Raw genomic sequence first — 24,940 nt, 5'->3', positions numbered from 1 at the left:
TTTCTACTATTGTAAACATAAATGACCAAGTACCGTTCCAAATATTCGGTAGTAAGATTGTGTCTTCGATCACACAAAACATTTTTATAAGCAGAAAAGGACCGTTCTGCATCAACTTAGGTACCTGGGCAGTATTTGAATCTGGGTGTATGTTGGATGTTAGCACTTATTGTTTCTGGTAAAAGTTTACCTGTCCCATTAATAAAACTATCAATTTGGCACAAGGACTCAAGGCCCAGGTTATTGTTTAAAATGTTTTCAAACTTCTCTTTAAGTTTTCTTGGGAATATCTCTGGCAATGAGGAGTTCACTAGAATAATTTTATTCATTAACTGAATAGATTCATTCAATGCCAAACGTTGCGTTTCAAGCTTTTTAACACTTGCAGGTATATGGGAAAATGAGTGCTAATCACAGCAATGTCTTTTTCAATACTGGAATCATTAAAAACTTCTTGCACTGGAAAACTGCCAGAGCCTCTGCACTACTGAAGCCATTTACTACCCCTCTAATGGCATCGAAATGTTCATTCTGAAACAACACAGCATCAAACCCATGTAACCAATGAGTTACCACTGGTTCAGGAGCTAAAGTCACATTTGGTAGTTTTTCTTTGTAGGTCTTGATGTGAGCAGGAGCCTTTAAAAACACATTCTGAAATCAATTTATTTACATTCACAAATGTGGAACGTACTTCTTCAGCTAGGCGATGTACTCCATGAGCAAATCACGTCACACGAATCAAATTGGGATAAAATATTCAGAGGGCTTTTCCCAATTTGATCATATAGGGAGTAGCATCTGAAATAAACACAAACACCCTTTCATCTGCTGAAGATCTGGGAATATTTTTTCTAATATTTTTCTCATCCACAAATCTGTTGATTGTAGAATGATTTACTTTTTCAAGTTCTTTGCAGGCTGCTAAATAGGAAGAAGAAGGCTCTTCTTTTAAAGCACCAGCAATTAAATTTGGAATGTAACGTCAACAAGTGTCTGCAGTTTTTCCAACTGAAATCCAGATAATGCTGTCCTTGAGTTCATTGCATATTTGTTCCAGAACATTTACGTAAATTGTCGTTATGTACTTTTTACGCAATGTTGATTCATCTGGTATATTTTGATTCAAGCAATGTTTGCGCAGGAGGCCTCTGAGGATAGGGTTTGTAAGTTTGTGAAGAGGAATATTGCTTGCAATGAATGCTTCCCCTAGATCCACATTAAACTGACTTTTTTTGGTTACCTTTGGGCAAATCTCTGCTACTGCAACTTGCTGTTGTCAGAAGTTGTTGTGGTCATTTCTTCTGCATTCCTGTGATATAAAGACTTGTCTTGCACAAAATGTTTTTCTCACAAACTCGGCAACATAAAACAATTCCGTCATATATAAATGTTCCAGGATGGTCAGCAATCCATGAAATGACATTTCGTTTTTCGGGCAGCATGGCGCACAACACATTATACACTACGCATTGTAAACACGTTCAACCATGTACAAGTACATAGAAAGCTTAACTGAAACAATGGACATGCGAGTAAAAGCTTGTGTAGTTTAATTTAATTGTCGCTGATGCGAATGGTAGGTCACCGGAGGGGATTAACCGGGGCTGCGGGTGCAGGGGCATTGACTATGTCTGCCTGTTCCTGTTCCTCTTCTGTAATGATTTCGCTAGGCAGTGGCCTCTCGGTTAGCGAATGCACGCACTTCTAGGACACAGTCAATCTGTGAGACATCAAAACTAGATCGAGATAGAGACCGCCCATCTAAGTTTTTAAAATACTGTAAACATAGAGCGAAAATATGCACTGTCACTAGTTTTTAGTTAAAATATACATTACCCGGCAAAAAGGAGCCAAATATGCAAATGCATATGCAACATGCAAATGCATGTAATCCAGTCTCTACTAATGACTATAGTGTTAGCTTACATAAGATATTATTCTGATACTGTTCGAATGTGATTCAAGTCTCAAGAATGGATACAAGGTATCAACAGGTTTGAAGGACAACTTTATGAATTTTCTTGAACATGTGACAGAAGCACAGCTGACTGACTGACTGGCGCGCGCGAGTGTGTGTGTGTGTGTGTGTGTGTGTGTGTGTGTGTGTGTGTGTGTGTGTGTGTGTGTGTGTGTTTTGGGCATGCAGAAAGGGGGGGGGGGGATGATGTGATTAAGAAGAAGACATAAATTCTTTGTGTGCATACTTTAAAGAACAGGTGTGTCTCAGTGTCTCATAAAGAATCAAATTATCTAATCTAATGTGAACTGTTAAAGAAACGCAAAAATCATACAAAGTTTTAAACACATGATAAATTATGTATTAATATCTCATGACAATCTACAATTATGATTAATTTTATTATTACTATTACTATTATTGAGATAACAATGGTCAGAGTCAAAAAGTAAAATCCATCAAAACATTACTTTTGAAAGAAACACTGAGGTATAGCCAAAAACAACACAAAAAAAATACAATATCATACTGTATGTCATGGTGAGAAATAAAAGAAAAGTGAGAAATAAAAGAAAAGTGAGAAATAAAAGAAAAGTGAGAAATAAAAGAAAAGTGAGAAATAAAAGAAAAGTAAGAAAGAAAAAGATGTAAGAAGTGTTACAGAAGGTCACTCACTATCCTAAACTAGGACAGCATTTCATTTGTCTAATAGAGAAAATTATAACCCTTTATTTCCAGTAAAAGTTGGATATTTTTTAGTAAACATTGATTTTCAAATATCCGCATTGGTATGTACTTCCATCTGTGATAATACAGATACTCAAGCTGTTTATGTGACAATTGTTGGCTGAGCTATCAATAGCCTTTCTCTATCATCCTGAGTACTTTCAAATTAAAAAGCTCTTCCAAGTTCATGATGAACCATCAAAACTTTGTTGTTGGAATTGATCACTAAAGCCCTCTTGCAGTAACACAAAGACTGGCTTGCATTTTCCCTGTCAGCAATATGCCTAAGTTCACCACTCAAAACTAAATTAGCATTTATTAATACACAATTCATGTGAGGCAACCCAAACTCAGTTACTCAGCTGATAAATATGCTACACACCACAACATACACTGATGGGGGGGAAAAAAATTGCAACACCAAAAAGAAGTTGTGCTACGTAAACAAATGTTGGTAGGTGAGTTTCTACATCTGAAAGATGATGACTATTAAAATATTGCGCAAGTCACATAAGAGTGGTGCTACACGGATGAAAATCAGGTTCACTTTAAATATATGCTGTAACAGTCATGAGTGTAAGCTACCTCTGAGATTGGATGTGGTGAACTGATGTTTGCCAAGAACACCTTCAAGGTGACAAAGACACCATTATCAACACCTCAGTGACCTTCAATGATGTTATTTAATATGGCTACAAGAAGCTGCATGTTCCTTCTATGATACTGCAAAAAGGTTTGGCAGGAATGTAGCCACTGTGCACGAATGCTGGCAGTGGTGGTCAAGAGAACTTACAGTCACGAGAAGACCAGGCTCCGGTCGGCCATATGGCACTCCGAGAGGGATGAATATTGTTTGGTACATAGCTCTGGTGCATCGTATTGCATCTGCAGCAGCAATCTGACCAGCAGTTGGCACCACAATGACACAACAAACTGTTACAAATCAGTTACTTCAAGGACAGCACTGAGCAGGTGCCCTATACTGTACATTCCACAGACCCCAAACCACCACAATGTCAATGGTATTGAGGAAGAGCTCATTGGAGGGCAGGGTGGAGGTCTGTTGTGTTTTCTGATGAAAGCTGGTTCTGCCTCAGTGCCAATGATGGCATGTGTTGGTTAAAAGGCCAGTTAAGGGCCTGCAACCAACCTTTCCACATGCTAGACACACTGGACCTATGCCTGGAGTTATGTTCTGCATGCAGTTTCATATGACAGCAGGAATGCTTTAGTGCTTATCCCTTGCAGCCTGACTACAAATTTGTATGTCAACCTGGTTATTTGACCTGGTGTGCTGCCGTTCATGAACAGCACTCCAGGGGTATTTTCCAACAGGAAAATGCTCACCAAAATACTGCTGTTGTAACCCAACATTTTCAACAATGTTGACATGTCTCCTTGTCCTGCTCAATCATGAGATCTTTCTCCAATCGAGCACATACGGGACATCAACGGATGACAACTCCAGCATCATCCAGAATCAGCACTAACTGTCTCTGTATTGACCGAGCAAGTGCAACAGACATGACACTGTCATCCAGTAGCTGTACAACACATTGCATGCAAGTCTGCATGCTTGCATTCAACGTTCTGGCAGATACACCAGTTATTAATGTAACAGCATTTCATGTTTGCAATGCCTTATCTCACCTGTGATCTTCCAATGTTTATCATTTACATATGTTACCTAGACAAATTTATACCCAAATTTTCATTACTCTACATTAATTATTTTTTTGTGTTGCGATTTTTTTCCCATCATTGTATAATAATTTCAATAGCTGCTTCTGTAACTGTCACTTGTAACTCTCCCCTCCAGTATAAGCTCCTCCAAAGTGCGTAAGTGAGAACAGTCATTACAATCTATTCCAGAAAATTAATGAAATCACTCTATCTTTCTGTCACTCCTCCTTTAATGCCTCATAATGTTTGAGAGTATATGACAACAAAGAAAAACATGAATTCCATAACACTTTCAACATGTTAAACATACCATACACTGTTTAATCAGCTGGCTTAAGGCATCACTCAGACTCTTGATCTTTGGCAAATGTGCAGTAAATGCAATATTTGCTGCTTGCCTATCTTTGGACTGTCTGCAAAACAAGCGAAAAGAAAGTAAGACACAAATGTTATCAAAATATTTTTGGATATTGTTAAGGTAAAAACATGATATACAATCACATGATCAATCACCCAGAACAGTTAAAAATTATGTACATAAAATGACCCAAAAAATCTATTTATAATCTATCAAAACACAAACACCTGCCCTTAATGTCTATCTGTGTTTATTATTTCGAGTATTGCAATCTTCTTGTGCTGAAACAGAACTGGAAACATACACAATGCTTTCAAAAACTGAACTGAAATGGTGAGAGGGGGTTTGGACATCACTCCTCCCTAGAGTTATAATTAATTGTCTGACCCACTGAGTGACCTTACCCAGTGATCAGATAGGTGACAAATTAAGAAATTTTCAAATGCTGAACACTTTCATCAACTTGTAGAGACAGCATCAATACGGTTCCAATTGCAATCATGACTCCATTACTGAAAGTGGTGCCTCCCCCATCTCTATGATGTTCATGGTGCATACCTTCTGATAGGACTGCAACATGGCCTTTGTACTGAGCAAATATAATCTAATAAGCACAAGGTTTATTTTACTGACAGGTAATGTGGGAATAGCCACTGAATAAGAAAATTATTGCAGAAGGGATGGTAGGCAGAATGACAGTTTATTTAGCAGTGGCACTACAGTGCACTCTGTTTCAATTCTGTCTGTAAATCTTAAAAGAAATGCTTTGTGGATACAGACTACTTTTAACCATCTCCACACATCAACAATGTATCCAAACACATCGAACCAATTAGAAAGTCCCTATGAAGAGTCTCACAACCCCATTGCAAGTTAACTAGGTCTGTCACAGCTGAAGTGCAGAGAAGGAAAGCAGTATTGACAGCTGGCTTTGTAATCTCCCCCAAAACAACATGGCAGAACACTAAAAGTAATGGAGAAGAAAGGGAAATCACATTTGGTCAATTTTTGTCTTACAGTCTGAAAAATATGCACTTCTAGGGGAACATCACCCAGCACAAAAGAATACTAAAAATTCCTGAGCTATGGGTTTTTTTGTCTGGTGAATAGTTTAGCACAGGGAGCAGCTGAAGAATGCATTGCTTTAATCTTCTGTTGTCCTTGGGAAAACCCCACATCTTGCATGGCATTTACTCCTCCTCAAAAGTTGCAGATTCCCCACACAGGCCTGCCTTGTAATCTGATTAACAGGTGACCAGTGCAGTTCAGTTCAGTTTTAATGGCCTATGTACAGATAATGTTTCCATTACATCTGCGAACGAGAACTTTATTTGTCATGAAATGCTGCACGATGGAATGAAAAAGGTGTCTAAAGTGAGGAAACAGGGCCTGAAGAACTTTAATCAAAGAAATGCAGCATAAAGACGGTTTTTATATAAATTTTATTTATATCAAGATGGGTTTTGGGCTTTCACCCGTGTTCACTTGGTTAATACATTGAAAACTTCATCAATAAAATGTTTTTGTCAACTGCATTTTGAATGCTTTAGTTAGCCTGTGGGAAATAATTCATTTGCTACCACATTTCCCGAATTGTGTACACATGTTAAATTAATAGTTTGGTAACGAAAACTCCCCTGTGCATGATCTACAGGAATTCCAAAAACACTGATGTTGCAAAATTTTCCATGTCCTGTTTTCCCACAAGATCTAAATGACAGTGGTCAGCAATATCCAGACTGATGAAGTTTTCCCCAAGTTTTGGCAAGCATTTCATACAGTTCCACACAGTCGCTTAGTTAATGAAATGAGTTTAAAGAATAGGTGGCAGAATATGTGGTTGGATTCGGGATTTCCTATCAGATAAAACTCAGTAACTCATTCTTAACTGGACAAAAACTCTGGACTTACCCGAAAAGTGTGTTATATGACAATTAGTGTTCATGATATACAGTGTGTCTCTCCTAAGAATCATCAGGCAGATTTTCTCTGGTTTTTCAGCAGGTATTTGCAATTTTGTTTTTGCATGGTGTAGCTGAGGTCACCCCAAACAAATAGTGCTCATCACGTCTTTCGTGCGACACCCAGTGTTGATGTAAGGTGTCGGTTTATTTCCATTACAAAAAAATTATTTTTATAGCATATAGTGGAAATGATGAATTGCTGCATTATATGGTGAGTAACAACTTTCCCTTTCATAATATAAAATCTTGAATTTTCCATTGTTTGTGTACTTTTAAAGCAGAAACTTATGTTCCCATTCGATGGGAGATTAGTCTAGTGCAATATTTGTTTTATCGATATGTATTAACAGGAACATTAAAACTCCAAGAATAAACAGTGCACAAGCAGCAACAACGCCACCTTGCTGGCCTGCACAGAATGCTACTGCCTAGCGTGAAGTGCTACTGAGTCATTGCTGGATTACTGTTTATTCTTCATGTTTTACTGTCCCTGTTTATACATACTGATAAAACAAATATCAGTATAGTCTAATTTCATAGTGCTCTATCAGACAGGCTCGTATAATTCTGATTTTAAAATAATGGACACACCAATACTTTGTTAACACTGGATGTTGCACGAAAGAAGTGACGAGCATTAATTGTTTGGGCTGACTCCAGCTACACAATGCAAAAACTAAATTACAAGCATCTGTCAAACACAAGATAAAATGTGCCTGATGACTCTTAGGAGAGACACCCATTACATAGATGACTTGGTTAATAATACTGGAACCTTCATGAGGCCATTCACAGATAACGCTGTCATTTTTAAGAATATCTATATCCCAGAAAATTGAAGCATAATGCAGGAAGCCCTGTGAAGTACCTACTTCTCGTGCAGGGAGTGGCAGTTGACTCAACATAAATAAATGTGAAGTACTGCACATTTATAGGCGTGAAGAACCATTGTTGTTCATTACAATGGAAACAGTACACAAGCCTCTGTTTATTTGACACAGAATTTTTTCGCGCCAAACATAGTATACATCGAAGCATATACTGACAAATAGTAAATGCTGTTTATAATAATGATGAATGTTTAAGAGAGAATTGTTATCTATTTCAATGTATACAGAGTGACATCTTGTCACAGACAGGAGACCCACGCTGGTCAGCTACAGAGGTAGTGGTATCTGGAGGACAATAAAGAGCCAGCTACTGTAACTCCTGACAGAAGCAAATCTGGATTAAAATACTATATAAATCATGAATTAACTAACACCTATTAGCACATTATGCTGTACTGTTGTAAGGGGACTGAATCATTGTCCTATTTGCTGTAGTTAAAAGTTGGAGTTGCCTACTGTGTGACGACTAGTATCCAGTGAGAGCCATACATTTGTAGTGTTTAAGGTACAATGCTTGATCCATCCCAAGTTTGAGTGGGTAGCATCTGGGTTGATTAATTTATGTAGTGTAATTTTGGGATGATATTATAGTAGACAGATCACACCTGAAGTGGAAAAGTTAAATTTTATTTGGTGAGGGGAAAAGTGACACCTTTGATTAGAGGTCATTTTTGTTATATTGTTTTGTGTGGCAGCTGTGAAGCAAATGTGACAGATAAAAGTGGGAAGAGAATTATTATACTGCTCATGCTGCGCCATGGTTGTAGGTGAAAGAAGTTTGTGTTTTCTATTTAAAATAGAAAAGCTGACCTTTCAATTAGGAGATAGCAACCATTTTTATCCCCAATTTCTTAAGCAATGTGGGCTCGTAATTGTCTTTTTGCCTTGTTGTGATAGTTTGATTTGAAATAAAAGAAAAAAGCATTTACTGTTATTTTCATTACGAGCCTATGTAGTATTACTTGTTAAAGAACATAATTAAATTTGCCCACTATAAACTGGTTTTATTTTGAAGAAAGGAAAAATGTGGTACTAGAAAATATTTAATATCTGAGAATGTGCCTTGATATTCATGAAATACAGCATTTATTAGTGAAATGCAATATGAATAATAAAAAATTGATCTCTGAAAAGTATCTCCTAATACACTTCACATTCTAGCAGCAAATTTAGTTTCTTCACATACTAGCAACAAAATCAATCAGATGCATTATTTTTTTCAGGCTGAGTGGATTCAGTTTTAAAAAATGGTTGGGCATGGCAAAGTAAAGTTAGACAAGAGTTGCTGCTTTTGGTTGGTTGGTTTGTTTTTGGGTCTGATGGGGGCTAAACATTGAGGTCATCAGTCCCTAGTTAAAAACAGACATACTTGTAAAAGGCCTATAGAGTAAAAGCATAACCTCTGCACCCAGAGGGAGGGAACACCAAGAGGTACAGAGTTAAAATGAACACCACAGTAACACAAAATAGAGGACACTTAAAAGGAGCAGAGCAAATAGTTGACTAGAGTAAAACAGACTACAGTGGTTGATGGATCAGGTAAAAGGTCAACCACTCAACTACAAACAAAGAACCTCCAGCTGGAAAGCATTGATAGAGGTACCAACACAACTTTTTACCATAAAAGACACTATTTTGGTATCCACGTCACAATTAAAAGTCGCTGGAGTGGGTGTAGCCTGAGAAATCATGCGAGAGTGCCCACACTAGAGCGAGTTATAAAACCCAGATGCACGGATAAAACGTAAAACTGAGTCAGATATAGAGGTATCGTCACCGAGAATTAAAGGAAATGCAGCTGGTAAATTAAAGGACTGCCGCAAGGGGGCTAAAAGTGGGTAGTCCATCAGAAGATGGACCACTGTCAGCCCTGCGTCACAGCGACACTTGGGCGGGTTCTCACGATGAAGGAGATAGCTGTGGGTCAACCGCGTATGACCGATTCGGAGACGGCAGAGAACAACTGAGTCCCTACACGTGCCCCTCAAGGATGAGTTCTATACGGCTGTGGACGACTTGACCATGCGGAGCTTATTTGGCATGTTCAAGACAGACCATTGAGAGCTCCGGACATCACGAACCTTGGGATGTAGGGCTGACCGGAGGTCTCTTTCCACGAGACCAAGCTCCAGGGGTGGCGAAGTGGTGGCCTGCTTGGCCAACCGATCGACATGTTCGTTTCCTGGAATGCTGATGTGGCCTGGGGTCCACACAAATGTCGCTGAACAACTGCACTCAGCGAGAGCAGAAACAGCATCTTGAATACCGTGCACCAAATGGTCCCGAGAGAAACACTGGTTGAGTGCTTGCAATCCACTCAGGAAGTCACTGCATATGACAAATGACTCCCCAGGGCAGGAGGAAAGGTGAGCGAGTGCACGATAAAGAGCAACCAGCTCCGCAGTGAAAACACTGCTCCCACAAGGCAGGGAATGCTGCTCAACATAGTCGCCGTGGATGAAAGCAAACTCAGTGCATCCATCGACCACAGAACCACCGGTGCAAACTATATCTGCATCGTGAAATGAGACAAGAAGAGCCAGGAATTGTAGACGAAGACTGGCAGGTGGAACGGAGGACTTGGAGTCGCAGGACAAATCCAAGCAAAGCCACAAGCGAGGGAGGGACCAAGGAGGGGTAGAAGAAGAGGGCCGGAGGGATGGAGGAAGGGGAAAGGACTCTAGTGACGAGAGAAGGGAACCAACGCAGACCGCGATCGGGAAACCAGACCTAGGCCGCCGTCGTGGGGAGGGGAGTGCAGAAGATGGAAAAAGGAGCCCGCAGTTTGGGTGGTCGGGTGAGGCATGGACGCGGGCGATGTACGACGCAAGCAACTGTTGTTGGTGGAATCGTAGGCAAGGGATTCCAGCTTCTACAAGAAGGCTAGTCACCAGACTAGTGCAGAAGGCACCTGTCGCCAGTCTGACGCCACAATGAAGAATCGGGTCGAGGATCTGCAACATTGAAGGTGCTGCTGAGTTGTACACCACACTCCCATAGTCGAGACAGAACTTGATTAAGGCCTTATAGAGCTGTTGGAGGGTTGTTCTTGCAGCCCCCCAAACGGTTTGGCTGAGGCAGCGAAGGATGTTGAGGTGCCGCTAGCACCGTTGTTTAAGCTCGCGAAGATGAGGAGTCCAAGTGAACTGAACATCAAACAGCATCCCAAGGAAGCAATGAGTCTCCTCATTACGAAGGAGTTCATTGGCAAGGTAGAGCTCTGGATGGAATTAGACTGTTCAACGGCGACAGAAATGCATCACTCGGGTTTTAGAAACTGAGAACTGAAAACCATGGTTGGATGCCCAAAAATGTGCTGCTCCCTGCAGCCGCCATTCAGCGACACTGATGCTTGGGGAACTGTAATAAAGACAAACGTCATTGGCATATAGAGAGGAACAGATCGATGAGCCCACCGCAGCTGCAACACCATTAATTGCCACCAAAAAGAGGGGAACACTGAGAACCGAGCCCTGCGTGGCACCATTCTCCTGAATATGAGCAGAGCTAAAATATGTGCCAACTCTGACCCGAAAGGAGCGATTGGAGAGAAAATTCCATACAAAAATCAGAAGTGGACCTCGTAAGCCCCATTCGTGCAGCGTAGCAATGATACGATGGCGCCAGGTGGTATCGTACGACTTCCGAAGATAAAAGAAAACAGCAACTAGATGTTCTCGCTGAGTAAAAGCTGTATGAATAGCCGACTCTAGTGAGATTAAATTGTCAATCACTGAGCGGCCCTGACGGAAGCCCATCTGTTGCTGGGCTAGGAGGCCCCGAGCTTCGAGGATCCACATGAGCCGCCGACTCACCATCCGTTCCAGGAGTTTGCACATAACATTGGTAAGGCTGATACGGCGATAGCTATCAACCACCAGCGGATCTGCACCAGGTTTCAGCACTGGGATGGTAATGCTATCCTGCCAACGAGTTGGCACAACTCCCTCCATCCAGATGAGGTTAAACAGGGCGAGTAATTCACCCTGACAGTGCGCTGAGAGATGGCGAAGAAACTGGTTGTGAATTCGGTCTGGACCTGGAGAGGTATCGGGGCAAGCTGTAATGGCACTTTGGAACTCCCATTCACTAAACAGTGCGTACAAAACTATAACTGCATATGTTCAGCCTGCTCTTTAATGGTGTGGAATTCTGCGCTGTAGCCTGCTGTCGCGGAAATACGAGCGAAGTACTCTGCCAGTTGTTCAGCGATGGCGATTGGGTCAGTACAAAGTGTACCCCGAAGAGAAAGGCAAGGGACAGATGCATGAGGGCGAAAGCCAAAAATGCGCAAAAACCTGCGACCACACCCGAGATGGGGAAGTGCGAGAACCTATGGTGGCAACATATCGTTCCTAGCAGTCCCGTTTGCTCCGCTGGATTAACAGCCGAGCCCGGGCCTGCAGCTGTCTGAAGGCAACCAGATTCTCTAAGGAAGGATGCTGCCAGAGTCGTTGCAGGGCTCGCCGGTGGTCCCGGATAGCTTCTGCAATCTCTGGTGTCCACCAAGGGACTGACTTACGCCTTAGGGTACTGGAAGAGCACGGGACAGTTGCCTCGGCAGCAGAAACAATGGCCATAGTGACCTCATCCACCGCCAAACCAATGTCACCAGGAAGCGGAGAGATGGCCATAGTAGCTGAGATGTAGGCTGCCCAATCAGCTCCACGAAGAGACCATCGGAGCAGCTGGTCAGAGGGTTGGGATTGAAGAAGAGAAACTAGGATAGGAAAGTGGTTGCTACCACAGAGGTCATCATGGATCCTCCAACTGAGGTATGGAAGAAGAAGACCTGGGCTACTAAGAGAGAGGTCAATGGCCGAGTATGTGCCATGAGTCAGGCTGAAGTATGTGGGAGCACCAGTGTTAAGGAGGCAAATTTCCTGCTGTGCCAAGAGAGCCTCAACGTTCCTACCCTGGCCCGAGATCTGGGCCCCACCCCATAAAGGGTGGTGGGCATTAAAGTCCCCCAAAAGGAGGAATGGCGGGGGGGAGATGGGCGAACAAAGCTGCTAGGTTGGCAAGAGGGACAACCTTATCCAGGGGAAGGTAGAGGGAACAGATGGTAAGCTCCATTCCTGTCCGGATTCTAACAGCCACAGCCTCGACAGCCGTGTGAAGTGGGGAACAGGGGCAAGAACATAAACACAGACACCACCAGACACCCTATTGTATTCTACGCGGTTCTTATAGTAACCCCGGAAGCCACAGAGGGAGGGGGTCTGCCGAACAGGAAACCAGGTTTCCTGTAGGGCCGGACAAGTGGCAGGGAAGCGGCACAAAAGCTGTTTCAACTCAGCAAGATGGTGGAAAAAACCACGGGGGATAGGTTACGCCTTAGAAGCGCTCGCCACCACCAATTGCGAAGTAGCCTGATCAACTTCCATAGGAGCTGCAGGTCAAGCAACATCTAGCTCCTGAGGGGACGCTAGATGCTCCACATCGTCTTCAGGTGCAGTGGTGAACTTTTCTGTCTCTATGTCCCTCTCCTTTTGCTTTTTCTTCTTTTTGGTAGGGTCCCATTTGTCCTTCAGTTTATCAGGCTGGGTGGGCTTTTCCGACCCAGTCTCACGGACCGAGGAAGACCTGGAAGCCCTACGGCCCTCAGTTGGTGGCTTTTTCAGCCACTGGCTGACATCTGGAGGGGCAGTAACTGTGGAAGGGAGGGCACTAAGCAATTCGTTCTGAACGAGGGGAGCTGGACGAGGAAGGCACTTCTCCGGCTCAGAGGTGAGGACTGAAGTCCCCAAAGAAGGAGGGGTTGTTACTACCGATGTTGATAACAGGGGAGCAATGGAAGAGGGTGTTCCCCCAACTACCTGGGGGGCAGGAATAGACGGCTGGGCTGGAGGGCCCACAAAAAGCAGCTGAGCTTGGGGGCTCGTCGCCAGGGATGGCGACATCAAAGCTGCTGCAGCAAACGTCGATGAAATGCGCACAGGGTAAAGTCGGTTGTACTTGCGTTTAGCCTCTGTGTGAGCGAGCCTGTCCAAGGTCTTATACTCCATAATTTTCCGTTATTTTTGATAAACCGCGCAGTCTGACGAGCAAGGTGAATGGTTCTGTCCACAGTTGACACAAACAGGGGCGGCGAACACGGGACGTTGGGGTGGGAGGCACGTCCACAATCCCGACAGGTAGGGTTGACGTCACATCTTGATGACATATGCCCAAACCTCCAGCACTTAAAGCAGCGCATGGGAGGAGGGACGTAAGGCTTAACATCACATCGATATATCATCACCGTAACTTTCTCAGGCAGAGTGTCTCCCTCGAAAGACAAGATGAAGGCACCAGTGGTGACCCTACTATCTTTAGGTCCCCTGAAGACACTTCGTACAAAGTGGACACCACAGCGTTCCAGATTTGCACGGAGCTCGTCGTCAGACTGCAACAACAGGTCACGATGAAAAATAAGTCCCTGAACCATATTGAGGCTCTTATGAGGCGTAATGGAGACTGCAACACCACCGAGCTTGTCACAAGCAAGCAATGCCCGTGACTGTGCTGGGGATGCTGTCTGTATGAGGACTGCTCCAGACCTCATTTTAGACATGCCCTCAACTTCTCCAAACTTGTCCTCTAAAGTTTCTACAAAAAACTGAGGCTTTGTGGTCAGAAATGAGTCCCCATCTGTTCGGCTGCAACAGAAATCGAGGAGAATACGTCTCACCAGGTAATTTAGATCACCGTTCCTCCCCTGGTGTGGACAGGGAAGGGAACAATTGGGGGTCATACTGTAAAGCATTGAACTTTCCTTTCTTAGAGACTCGTGCTTGTGCATTATTCATATTTCGTTTCATGGTGGTCCCACGAGCATCTAGGGGAAGGAATGTCCACCCAGACAGAGCCCCACTTGCCTGGGTAAGCCTAATACAAACGGAGGACGGCAGGTTCCCCAGAGGTCGCCCGCTAGCAACTGTTCTACCTCAACAGCCATGTGTCTCCTCGGCACGCAGCACACCTTGAGATTGAGGTTTTTTTTTTATAGAGGTTTATACCATCCTCGCGACCCAGACAGTTAAGCCAAGATCCCCAGGCTTTGTACCGTACAACGTTCCACCGTCACGCCTTACGGTGGTCGCTGAAGCACGCTCAGAGCTTACGGTATTGAGGACTGGTGGTGCTTCCCAGTCCCCAGCTCAGGGATCCCAGGGTCGCCAAGCCCCGTACCTGGCAACTAAATGCTGAGCCCCCTGAGGGGAGCTGCTGCTGTGATTTTTTTTTTTTTTTTTTTTAAAAAAAGAGCTCTGTGTTTTGGAATACCGTTGCCACTCCACACAATAACATCGCTGGTTTGACCGCTAAAAGCAAAATTACGTGATACACGCACATCAACAATTAAGGAGAAAATTAGCCAGTAGTCTGTAATAGTAACTAATATTTAGGTCCCTTGACTTGTTTCTGTAACATACCAAAGAAATATTCACTTTCCGAGTAACTGGATCAAAGAGAGATAAAAAATTTAAAATTCTGAAAAAATAAGGTTCTAAAAAGGCTCTGGCAAAGAGTTACTTCCTCCCAAAAACATCTCTTGAAATCAACACATAAGATAAGAGTGATTTGCAGTCATTTTACTAACAGCCATCCTTTCCCTATTGACTATCTGTGAAAGTAACAAGTAAAGTTAAAATTAAAGTTTAAAACAGTCATATTATTGGAGTGAGTGACCGGTTCCGACTCTTTCATAGAGTCATCTTCAGTCTCCAGAGTGGTTGATGGACACTGCCAGACGTGCCCGTGTAATTGCTTTGAGCAGTTACACGAGCATTGGGGGTCAACGGAACTCATCTGGCAGTGTCCATCCACCGCTGTGGAGTCTGAAGGTGATTATGAAAGAGTCGAAACCGGTCACTCACTCCAATAATAATAATAATAATAATAATAATAATAATAATAAATTGCGATCAAGACTGTTTTAAATTTTAATTTTAACAAATTTTAAGATCACTGACTATGTTTTCAAAAATTTTAGGTATAGTTAAAACTGAAGTTGAGCCTAAAACCATAGTGCTGTATTAAGCATGGTAGAACAATTAAACTACGTTCGTAACCAAACAGTGACAAGTGAAATATAAATGGAAATAACATTTACATTCCTGAAACTATATAGCAACATACTTGAATACATCAATCATTTGCTGGTACGTATCTCTGAACCCAACTTGATGTGAATACATTTTGTTCAAGCATTCCTGTTTCTCTTTCAACTTTCGTTTCTGTTCTTCTTTTGCTGCAGCTTCCTCTTGTTCAGCCTTCTTTATTAACAGGTTCCTTTCTTGAATCCTCTGAAATATGAAGATAGCCAAATCAGAAGATAAACAATGTGATTATTAAATTTACAGTAATTAATGTAATGTAACTGATCAATTTGGTGTAATGTGTTCTGTTCCTACATTCACCGAACTTATATTTCCTGCAAGCCACTGCACTGAGCATGACAGAAGGTACTTTGATCCACAGTTAATCTTTTTACTTTCCTGTTCTACTCACAAATGGAACAAAGGAAAAATAATTGCATCTAAGCCCCCTTTCCAAAATCCCTTATCTCCCTTATTTTGTCCTTATGGCTCTAACTGGAGACAAACATTCATGGTGGTAGTAGAAGGGCTCTGCAGTCTGTTGAAACTGTAAGTTTTCTAAATTTCCACACTAGCATTTTGCAAAAAATGATTTCCATCTTGCTCACGAAGCAGTTCTGTAAGATTCTCGTTTCATGTTTCTGATTTGCATCAATGTCTTCCTTTAATCCTACTTGGTAGTAATCCCAAACAATTCAGCAGTGGCCAAAAATATGTTGCACAAGTATTCTGAACTAGGTCTTCTTTAAGGGTGCAGTACACATTCCCAGAACTCTCTCAATAACCAAGACTGACTATTCACCTTCTTTACAACTGACCTCAAGTGCTCATTCTTTTCATCTTGTTTTGCAATAGTATGCCTACATATTTAATCAATGTGACTAAGTCAAACAGCATACTATGAAGCTGTGTTTCAGCATTACAAGACTGTTTCTCCAACCATCTGCATTAACTTGCATGTAACCGCTTTTAAAGGAAGCTGTGAGTCATCATCAAAGCAGAAATTATGTCCAAACCATCTTAAATCACCAGCCAATAATGAACCAACAGTGTCATCAGTGAACAATCTCAGTTTGCTGCCCACCATATCTGACAGATCATTTATGTTTGTGGAGAACAAGAACAATCCTTCAAACTTTGCAAGACTTCCTGTTTGTTATAATGGCAGTGAATGCATACACTTCCTACTTTATACTTGGTAAGTTAAAGACTCCTCCTACTGCCACTGCACGATTGGGGCACTTCAGTACAAAGTGCTGGTACTTTTGAATAGATCCATAATCATTGTAGCAGAGTAAGGCTAAGTAATTTCTGATGACTCAAATAACTTATGGGAATACAATCAGATAACATCCTCAACAACCTCAATACTTCAACAAGTAAACACACTCAGTGGATGGGGCAATGCCAACACACAAACAAAACACGGCAAATGCAGAAAGACAATACACACTGTAAACAACTAGCACTACCATCCAGCCAATGGTGACTGAGTAACACATTACTGATAGCGAAATGAACAATGGGTGAGCAAGTAGCACTGTCTGTTTCTTTCTTTGAACAGGCAGTGTGGAATTCCAAGGAGAACTTAAGCATAAACATCCGTCTCAATAAGGCCACTTGCTAGTTTGACCTCAACACCTTCCTTAACACCACCACCCCAATAACTGGAAGTGCACACCATTATGTCTGTGTTGTCATATTCCACTGGATTACCAGTACAGAAACAATGTTCTACTACTGCAATTTTGGCTGGTGTAGGTGTGTGTGATGCTGATATTCCATATGCTGGTCCTCCACAGTCCTGATGGTCTAACCAATACATGGTGTTACAAAAGGTACGGCCAAACTTTCAGGAAACATTCCTCACACACAAAGAAAGAAAATATGTTATGTGGACATGTGTCCAGAAACACTTACTATTCATGTTAGAGCTCATTTTATTACTTCTCTTCAAATCACATTAATCATGGAATGGAAACACACAGCAACAGAATGTACCAGCGTGATTTCAAACACTTTGTTACAGGAAATGTTCAAAATGTCCTCCGTTAGCGAGGATACATGCATCCAACCTCCGTCGCATGGAATCCCTGATGCGCTGATGCAGCCCTGGAGAATGGCGTATTGTATCACAGCTGTCCACAATACGAGCACGAAGAGTCTCTACATTTGGTACCGGGGTTGCGTAGACAAGAGCTTTCAAATGCCCCCATAAATGAAAGTCAAGAGGGTTGAGGTCAGGAGAGCGTGCAGGCTATGGAATTGGTCCGCCTCTACCAATCCGTCGGTCACCGAATCTGTTGTTGAGAATTGTACGAACACTTCGACTGAAATGTGCAGGGCTCCATCGTGCATGAACCACATGTTGTGTCGTACTTGTAAAGGCACATGTTCTAGCAGCACAGGTAGAGTATCCGGTATGAAATCATGATAACGTGCTCCATTGAGCGTAGGTGGAAGAACATGGGGCCCAATCAAGACATCACCAACAATGCCTGCCCAAACGTTCACAGAAAATCTGTGCTGATGACGTGATTGCACAATTGCGTGCGGATTCTCGTCAGCTCACACATGTTGATTGTGAAAATTTACAATTTGATCACCTTGGAATGAAGCCTCATCCGTAAAGAGAACATTTGCACTGAAATGAGGATTGACACATTGTTGGATGAACCATTCGCAGAAGTGTACCCGTGGAGGCCAATCAGCTGCTGATAGTGCCTGCACACACTGTACATGGTACGGAAACAACTGGTTCTCCCACAGCACTCTCCATACAGTGACGTGGTCAACGTTACCTTGTACAACAGCAACTTCTCTGACGCTGACATTAGGGTTATCGTAAACTGCACGAAGAATTGCCTCGTCCATTGCAGGTGTCCTCATTGTTCTAGGTCTTCCCCAGTCGCGAGACATAGGCTGGAATGTTCCATGCTCCCCAAGACCCCGATCAATTGTGTCGAACGTCTTCCTGTCGGGACACCTTCATTCTGGAAATCTGTCTCGATACAAACGTACTGCGGCACAGCTATTGCCCCATGCTAATCCATACATCAAATGGGCATCTGCCAACTCCGAATTTGTAAACATTGCACTGACTGCAAAACCACGTTCATGATGAACACTAACCTGTTGATGCTACGTACTGATGTGCTTGATACTAGTACTGCAGAGCAATGAGTCGCATGTCAACACAAGCATCGAAGTCAACATTACCTTCCTTCAACTGGGCCAACTGGCGGTGAATCGAGGAAGTACAGTACATACTAATGAAACTAAAATGAGCTCTAACATGGAAATTAAGCGTTTCCGGACACATGCCCACATAACATCTTTTCTTTGTGTGTGAGGAATGTTTCCTGAAAATTAAGTATCCTGTTTCGACATGTAGCAACTTCTACTTATTTTTTATTAAATGATCAGTTCTGCAAGCAGCAGATTATTTTATGATGTGGAGATCTTTGTTACATACTGTTGCCATTTTTTAAAGGAAAGTTTTGAGGAATGTGCCTTGGAATTGCTAGCACTGAAATATGGATGCTTTTTAAGATATGCAGACAATACTTTTATACTTGACCTCACAGTAGTGAAAATTTGCACTGTTTTACAACATCTCCATTCAATCCAACCATATATTTGCTTCACTAGAGAGGTAGAAAAGGATAGTTTCCTTAAATTCCTTGATGAGCTGGTTAGTAGGAAGTGTGAAGGTACACGCCATTTACAAGAGGCCATTGTATCTACAGGATGGTAGTTATCACCATTCGGCACATGTCAGCTGACTTAGCCCACCTCCGAGTTACCTTTCACCTGAACAGATATAGTGGGAAACAGATCACACATGTACTATTGACCAATTGGATCAGTGAAGAGAATATCAGGTGATGCCTAAGCCCATAGCTTTTTTGTCTTACACAAGTAATACGGATCCATCATGGAAACCGTGTGTTTTTGTATTGGATAGTACAGTCAAGCAAATGGCCTCATAGTGTTGGGTGGGGGTTGGCCATAGTCTGTTGGAGTGGGAAGTTTAGTTTTAGCAATGTTGTGGAATGTGGAGAGTCATACATTTGCTCTCGTGCCAATTTTTCATAAACTATGCATCTGTGACAGAGAAACAATGTCATTTTCACACCCATTTTAATATAATGGTCTGTTGACCTGTTCCAGACAGCAACATCACTTTGGGATGTGTTGAAAACTTCAACACAACTACCTCTGGAATGAACAAAAAACCACCTAGCCCTGTCTCACAGGCCGAAAGCATCCAGCAGTTTAAGGTATCTGCATTCCAGGACCCTAAATGGTCAGTTTGCTCATGTGCTGTATGTTTAGGGAGTGCCAAGGATTCTGCACAAAGATTTCATACCTTCCATACAAAATTCAAGTATGTCAGTTACTTAGTGAATGTGATTATGAAGACTTTTTTTGTGCAAACAGTGCTTGAAACTATTGTCAATCATGAAAATATGATTTTTCTCATGAGTAATGAAGGTAATCTTCATTTAAATGGGTTTGTTAACAAACAAAATTGTCGGTACTGGTATAACATGAAACCTCTGATGTTACAAGTCCTTTTCACACAGCCCAAAACTAACTCTATTAAGACTATATTATGAGAAGAAAAGTTGCTACTCACCATACTACTCACCATATAGCGGAGAAGCTGAGTCGCAGATAGGCACAACAAAAAGATGTTCACACTTAAACAACAATTGACACACACACACACACACACACACACACACACACACACACAAAAAAACTGTGTGGGGGGGGGGGGGGGCACGTCGGCATGCCCACGTGAACGGCGCACGCACACACATATGTCAATTGTTGACAAAGGCCACTGGCCGAAAGTGTAAAAATCTTTTCATTGTGCCTATCTGTGACTCAGCACCTCCGCTATACGGTGAACAGCAACTTTCCTTCTCATAATATTGTTACATATTATCCTGGATTTTCCATTGTTGATTATTAACACTATGGTGGGCAGTTGGGAAGAAGGGAATTATTGTCCTGTACTACTTTGAGAAAATCAACATTAGTATGACTGTTAATTCAGATCATAATATAATGTTTAATGGTGAAGGAGAACCCATACAGATCTCCATCCCAAAATGCATGCTCAGAAATCTGCAGCCAAGGCCATCCCAGCCTTGACAGAGCCACCTTCTTGCTCTCAGAACTTCAGCATCAGAGATGGGCAATGTGGACAGTATGGTTTCAACAAAAACTATTCAACTACACATACAACTCGTAAAACAATGGCTGTCTTACAGGTTCATTTGCAGGCCACCTTATTTCCAGATATGGCAACCTTCACTGGCTTCCTCACTCCCCTTATCTAAGCTCATGTGACTTCTTTTTGTCGTGATATCTCAAGACATGAGTATATTTTAACAAGTCAGCCCAGAAGATTACAATTCTGGTGGAAATCATTGCTTTCCCACATCAGATGATAACTGATGATACTCAAAGAGCTTTCAGGACCAGCTACAACAACACGTTAACATAAACGGTTGACATCTGGGTGACCTGATCTTCTAAACACAGCCCCACAGTTGTGGCATTTCAGACATTCGTCAGACCATCTGTAACACAGTGGACCACTGTTTAGTGTGTAAGTACAACACATGCTTATAGCAACCAAGTAACTCTATGATTGCAGAATGTTGCCTTGGTACCTACTATCCAATGAAACATACATAAGAACCAAGAGACTACGATATGCATTTTCAGTTATTATGATGGTATAGTGTTACTAAGGAAGCTGTTGAGTTTAAACTAGCAAGTGACCTTAAGCACAGATACAGAGATTATAGAAACTTCCTGGCAGACTAAAACTGTGTACCGGACCGAAACTCGAACTGCAGAGTAAAAATCTCATTCTGGATACAGAGATTATTGCTTAAATTCTGCTTGGAATCCCCCACTCTCCCTGGTCTAACAACAGAGGGTTAGAGTTACTGTTACGTACTCTCCAACTTTTAATTAATGTTACATTATAAAAGCCAACATTGGTCACTGCTAGTTGTTCAGTGGTATTAGCTGTTAACAGTGCGCATTGTCTTTCAGCATACACTTGCTTTCACTTCCCTGCTGGCATAGCCCATGCACTGAGAGTTTAAATCCCCAAGCACAGTGCTCTCTTTTCCATTTGTGCCATAAAAATTATAGTGATCACTTGTCTTGCTAGTGAGGGTTGTCACTGACATTGTCTGGCTACATTCCTGGAAGTTATTAGAACATTTGATAAGCTGGAATAAGCTCAAGTTTCATGTCAGATGAAGGCACCTGAGCCAGTTACTTGCACCATGTAAGTTTGTACTTGGACTGAATTTCAAGATTGCTAGACATACTATTTCTTGTCTATTGCCATAAGCACAGTATATATTCCACATCCAAGTAAATGTTCAGAGCTTTCTACTTTGGGTTTCATCATCTGTGTCTGTACTTTTTTGTGATCCAAATTCAGCCTTTGTCTATGGACTCAACTGTTCATCAGAGGGCACTGAAATTTCATGAAGTCATAAAAAATAAAAACAAGTAAACATCAAATTTACGTTGCTGCTATCAAAAACTAGTGTACTCTTGATCTATGAAGGAGAATCCATACAGATCTCCATCCCAAAACGCATGCTCAGAAATCTGCAGCCAAGGCCATCCCAGCCTTGACAGAGCCTCCAGCTGAGAGCCTCCACCCACCTCCAAACCAGATGATGCTGATCAGTCCTGGGTGTGGTATTGGAAATGTTAAGTTATGCATGCACCCCAGAAGCAAGGCCACCAGTTTTCACTACTACTGCTAGCCTTCTATAGGAAATGAGGATCATCTACGAACCCGAGTATCCAAGCAAGTGTGGTAGGACTACTGCTGTTTACAATGTATATAAATGATCTAGAACAAAAAGTTGGAAGCTCTTTAAGATCATTTGTAGATGATAGTTGGTTGGTTTAAACGCAGAAGAAGGGACAAAACTACGATGTCATTGGTCCCTTGTTCCTAATAAAACAATGCCACAAGTGTGAGAATAAAATGGACGAAACACATAACACAAAACGGAGAGAAAGGAAAAGCCACAAGAACGAAGGGAAGGCAACGAACACTAAAAGGAACAAAAGAGGACAAGAAAACAACACAGAGATCTAGAAACAGAAGAGAGTAAAACATGAAAGGAGATTATAGTGGCTGGCCAACCACAAGAATAAAAAGGGAAAACCAGCCACTCTGCAACACATTAAAACCTCCACCCTAAAAGCACTAGGGTGGAGGACACAGAGGGACAAAGGACATGCACTAAAACCTACATAAGAGGATAAAATCCACTCTCACACATAAAAAGTAAAACAAAAGCTGCTGTGGAGGCATTGTCGGCCAACACTGAAGGCAGGGTGCTGGGAAAGTTAAAAGTCTGCCGCAGAGTGGCTAAAAGTGGGCAGTCCAGCAAGAGGTGGACGACTGTCATTTGAGAGCCACAGCAACACTGAGGTGGGTCATCATGGTGGAGTAGATAACCATGCATTAGCCATGTATGGCCAATGTGGAGCCGACAGAGGACAACTGATTCCCTGTGAGAGGCCTGCATGGTAGACTTCCACACATTCATAGTCTCCGTAATGACACGCAGTTCGTTGTGCTTGATGTTATACCATTTCATCTCCCAAAGCCGGAAGACCCTGCGGTGTAAGACAGACTGCAGGTCAGCTTCGGAGATTCCTATCTCCAGAAGCAGTTTCTGTGTCACCTGTTTGGCCAGCCTGTCAGCAAGGTCATTGCCAGGGATACTGACTTGTCCTGGGGTCCTCACAAACACCACGGAACGGTGGGACTGTTCCAGGGCATAGATGGACTCCAGAATGGACGCTACCAAAGGGTGGTGAGGGTAGCACTGGTAGATGGCTTGTAGGCTGCTCAATGAGTCAGTACACAGGAGAAATGACTCGCCAGGGTATGAGCGGATATACTCAAGAGAACAAGATATGGCTGCCAGCTCTGCAGTGAAAACACTGCAGCCAACTGGCAAGGAGTGCTGCTCAATATGTCCTCCATGAACCTATGCAAAGCCTACGTGACCATCAGCCACTGAGCCATCAGTGTAAACTGCTTCAGAGCCCCGGAACACGTCAAGAATTGAGAGGAAGTGACAGCGGAGAGCGGCGGGGTTAACGGAGTCCTTAGGGTCATGCAAAAGATCCAGATGAAGCTGCTGCCGAGGTGTACACCATGGAGGCATACGTAAACAGACTGCAAGTAGAGTTGGTAAAGGGAAGGACTCCAGTTCGGAGAGAAGGGACTGCACGCGAACCACAATTTTTAACCCCGATCTGGGAGATGGACTGCCACGGGCGGGAAAAGGAGACGATAATTCGGATGCTCTGGAGAACTGCGAATGTGTGCTGCGTAACTGGCAAGCACTTGCGCACATCTGATCTGCAGTGGAGGGACACCAGCCTCCACCAGTACGCTGGTCACCAAACTCGTCCTAAAAGCTACTGTTGCTAATCGAACCCCACAGTGGTGCACAGGGTTGAGTAAATGTAATGCTGAAGGCGCTACCAAATCATAAACCACACTCCCATAGTCAATTCACTATTGGACAAGGGTTCTGTAGAGCTGCAGCAGTGTACAGTGATCTGCACCCCAATTGGTGTTGCTCAGGGAACAGAGAGCATTGAGGTGCTGCCAGCACTTCTGCTTAAGCTGACAAAGATTAGGGAGCCAAGTCAATTGAGCGTTGAAAACCACTCCTAGGAATTGATATGCCTCCTCTACAGTGAGTGGATCGTCATTAAGGTAAAGTGCGGGTTCCGGATGAATGGTACGACACCGACAGCAGTGCATGCCACATGACTTTTGGGCTGAAAACTGGAAGCTGTGGGCTAGAGCCCATGACAGTGCCTCGTGGATGGCTCCCTGGAGGCACTGCTCGACAACAACAGTACTGGAGAAGCAGTATGAAATGCAGAAGTTGTCTGCATACAGAGAAGGTGAGACGGAGGGCCTGACAGCTGCTGCTACACTGTTAATGGCCACTAAAAACAGACACACACCTGCGGTACTCCATTCTCCTGGACATTGATGGAACTATGGGAGTCACCAAGTTGGACACGGAAAGTACGGAGTGACAGGAAGTTTTGGATAAAAATCGGGAGTGGTCCCCAGAGACCCCACTCATACAATGTGGCAAGGATACGTTGTCGCCAAGTCTTGCTATAAGCTTTACATAAGTCAAAAAAGACCACAATCAGGTGTTGCCATCTGGTAAAGGCTG

At 42.7% G+C, this 24,940-nt stretch overlaps 1 protein-coding gene across 1 annotated transcript in view; it reads right to left on the bottom strand.

Annotated features, from left to right (window-relative positions):
- Window positions 1-24,940, bottom strand: part of LOC126411125 (mRNA export factor Gle1) — a 125,016-nt gene that overhangs the window by 84,642 nt on the left and 15,434 nt on the right. The window contains exons 4-5 of the mRNA XM_050081340.1: window positions 15,703-15,869; window positions 4,680-4,782 (exon numbers count right to left, since the gene is read on the bottom strand). Coding sequence (XP_049937297.1) covers window positions 4,680-4,782; window positions 15,703-15,869 — 270 coding nt within the window. The remainder of the gene's footprint in view (window positions 1-4,679; window positions 4,783-15,702; window positions 15,870-24,940) is intronic.

This window comes from Schistocerca serialis, chromosome 1 (genome assembly GCF_023864345.2).
Source record: "Schistocerca serialis cubense isolate TAMUIC-IGC-003099 chromosome 1, iqSchSeri2.2, whole genome shotgun sequence".
Taxonomy (NCBI): domain Eukaryota; kingdom Metazoa; phylum Arthropoda; class Insecta; order Orthoptera; family Acrididae; genus Schistocerca; species Schistocerca serialis.
Note: the sequence above shows the minus strand (reverse complement) of the source record. Positions and strands in the feature narration are given on the sequence as shown.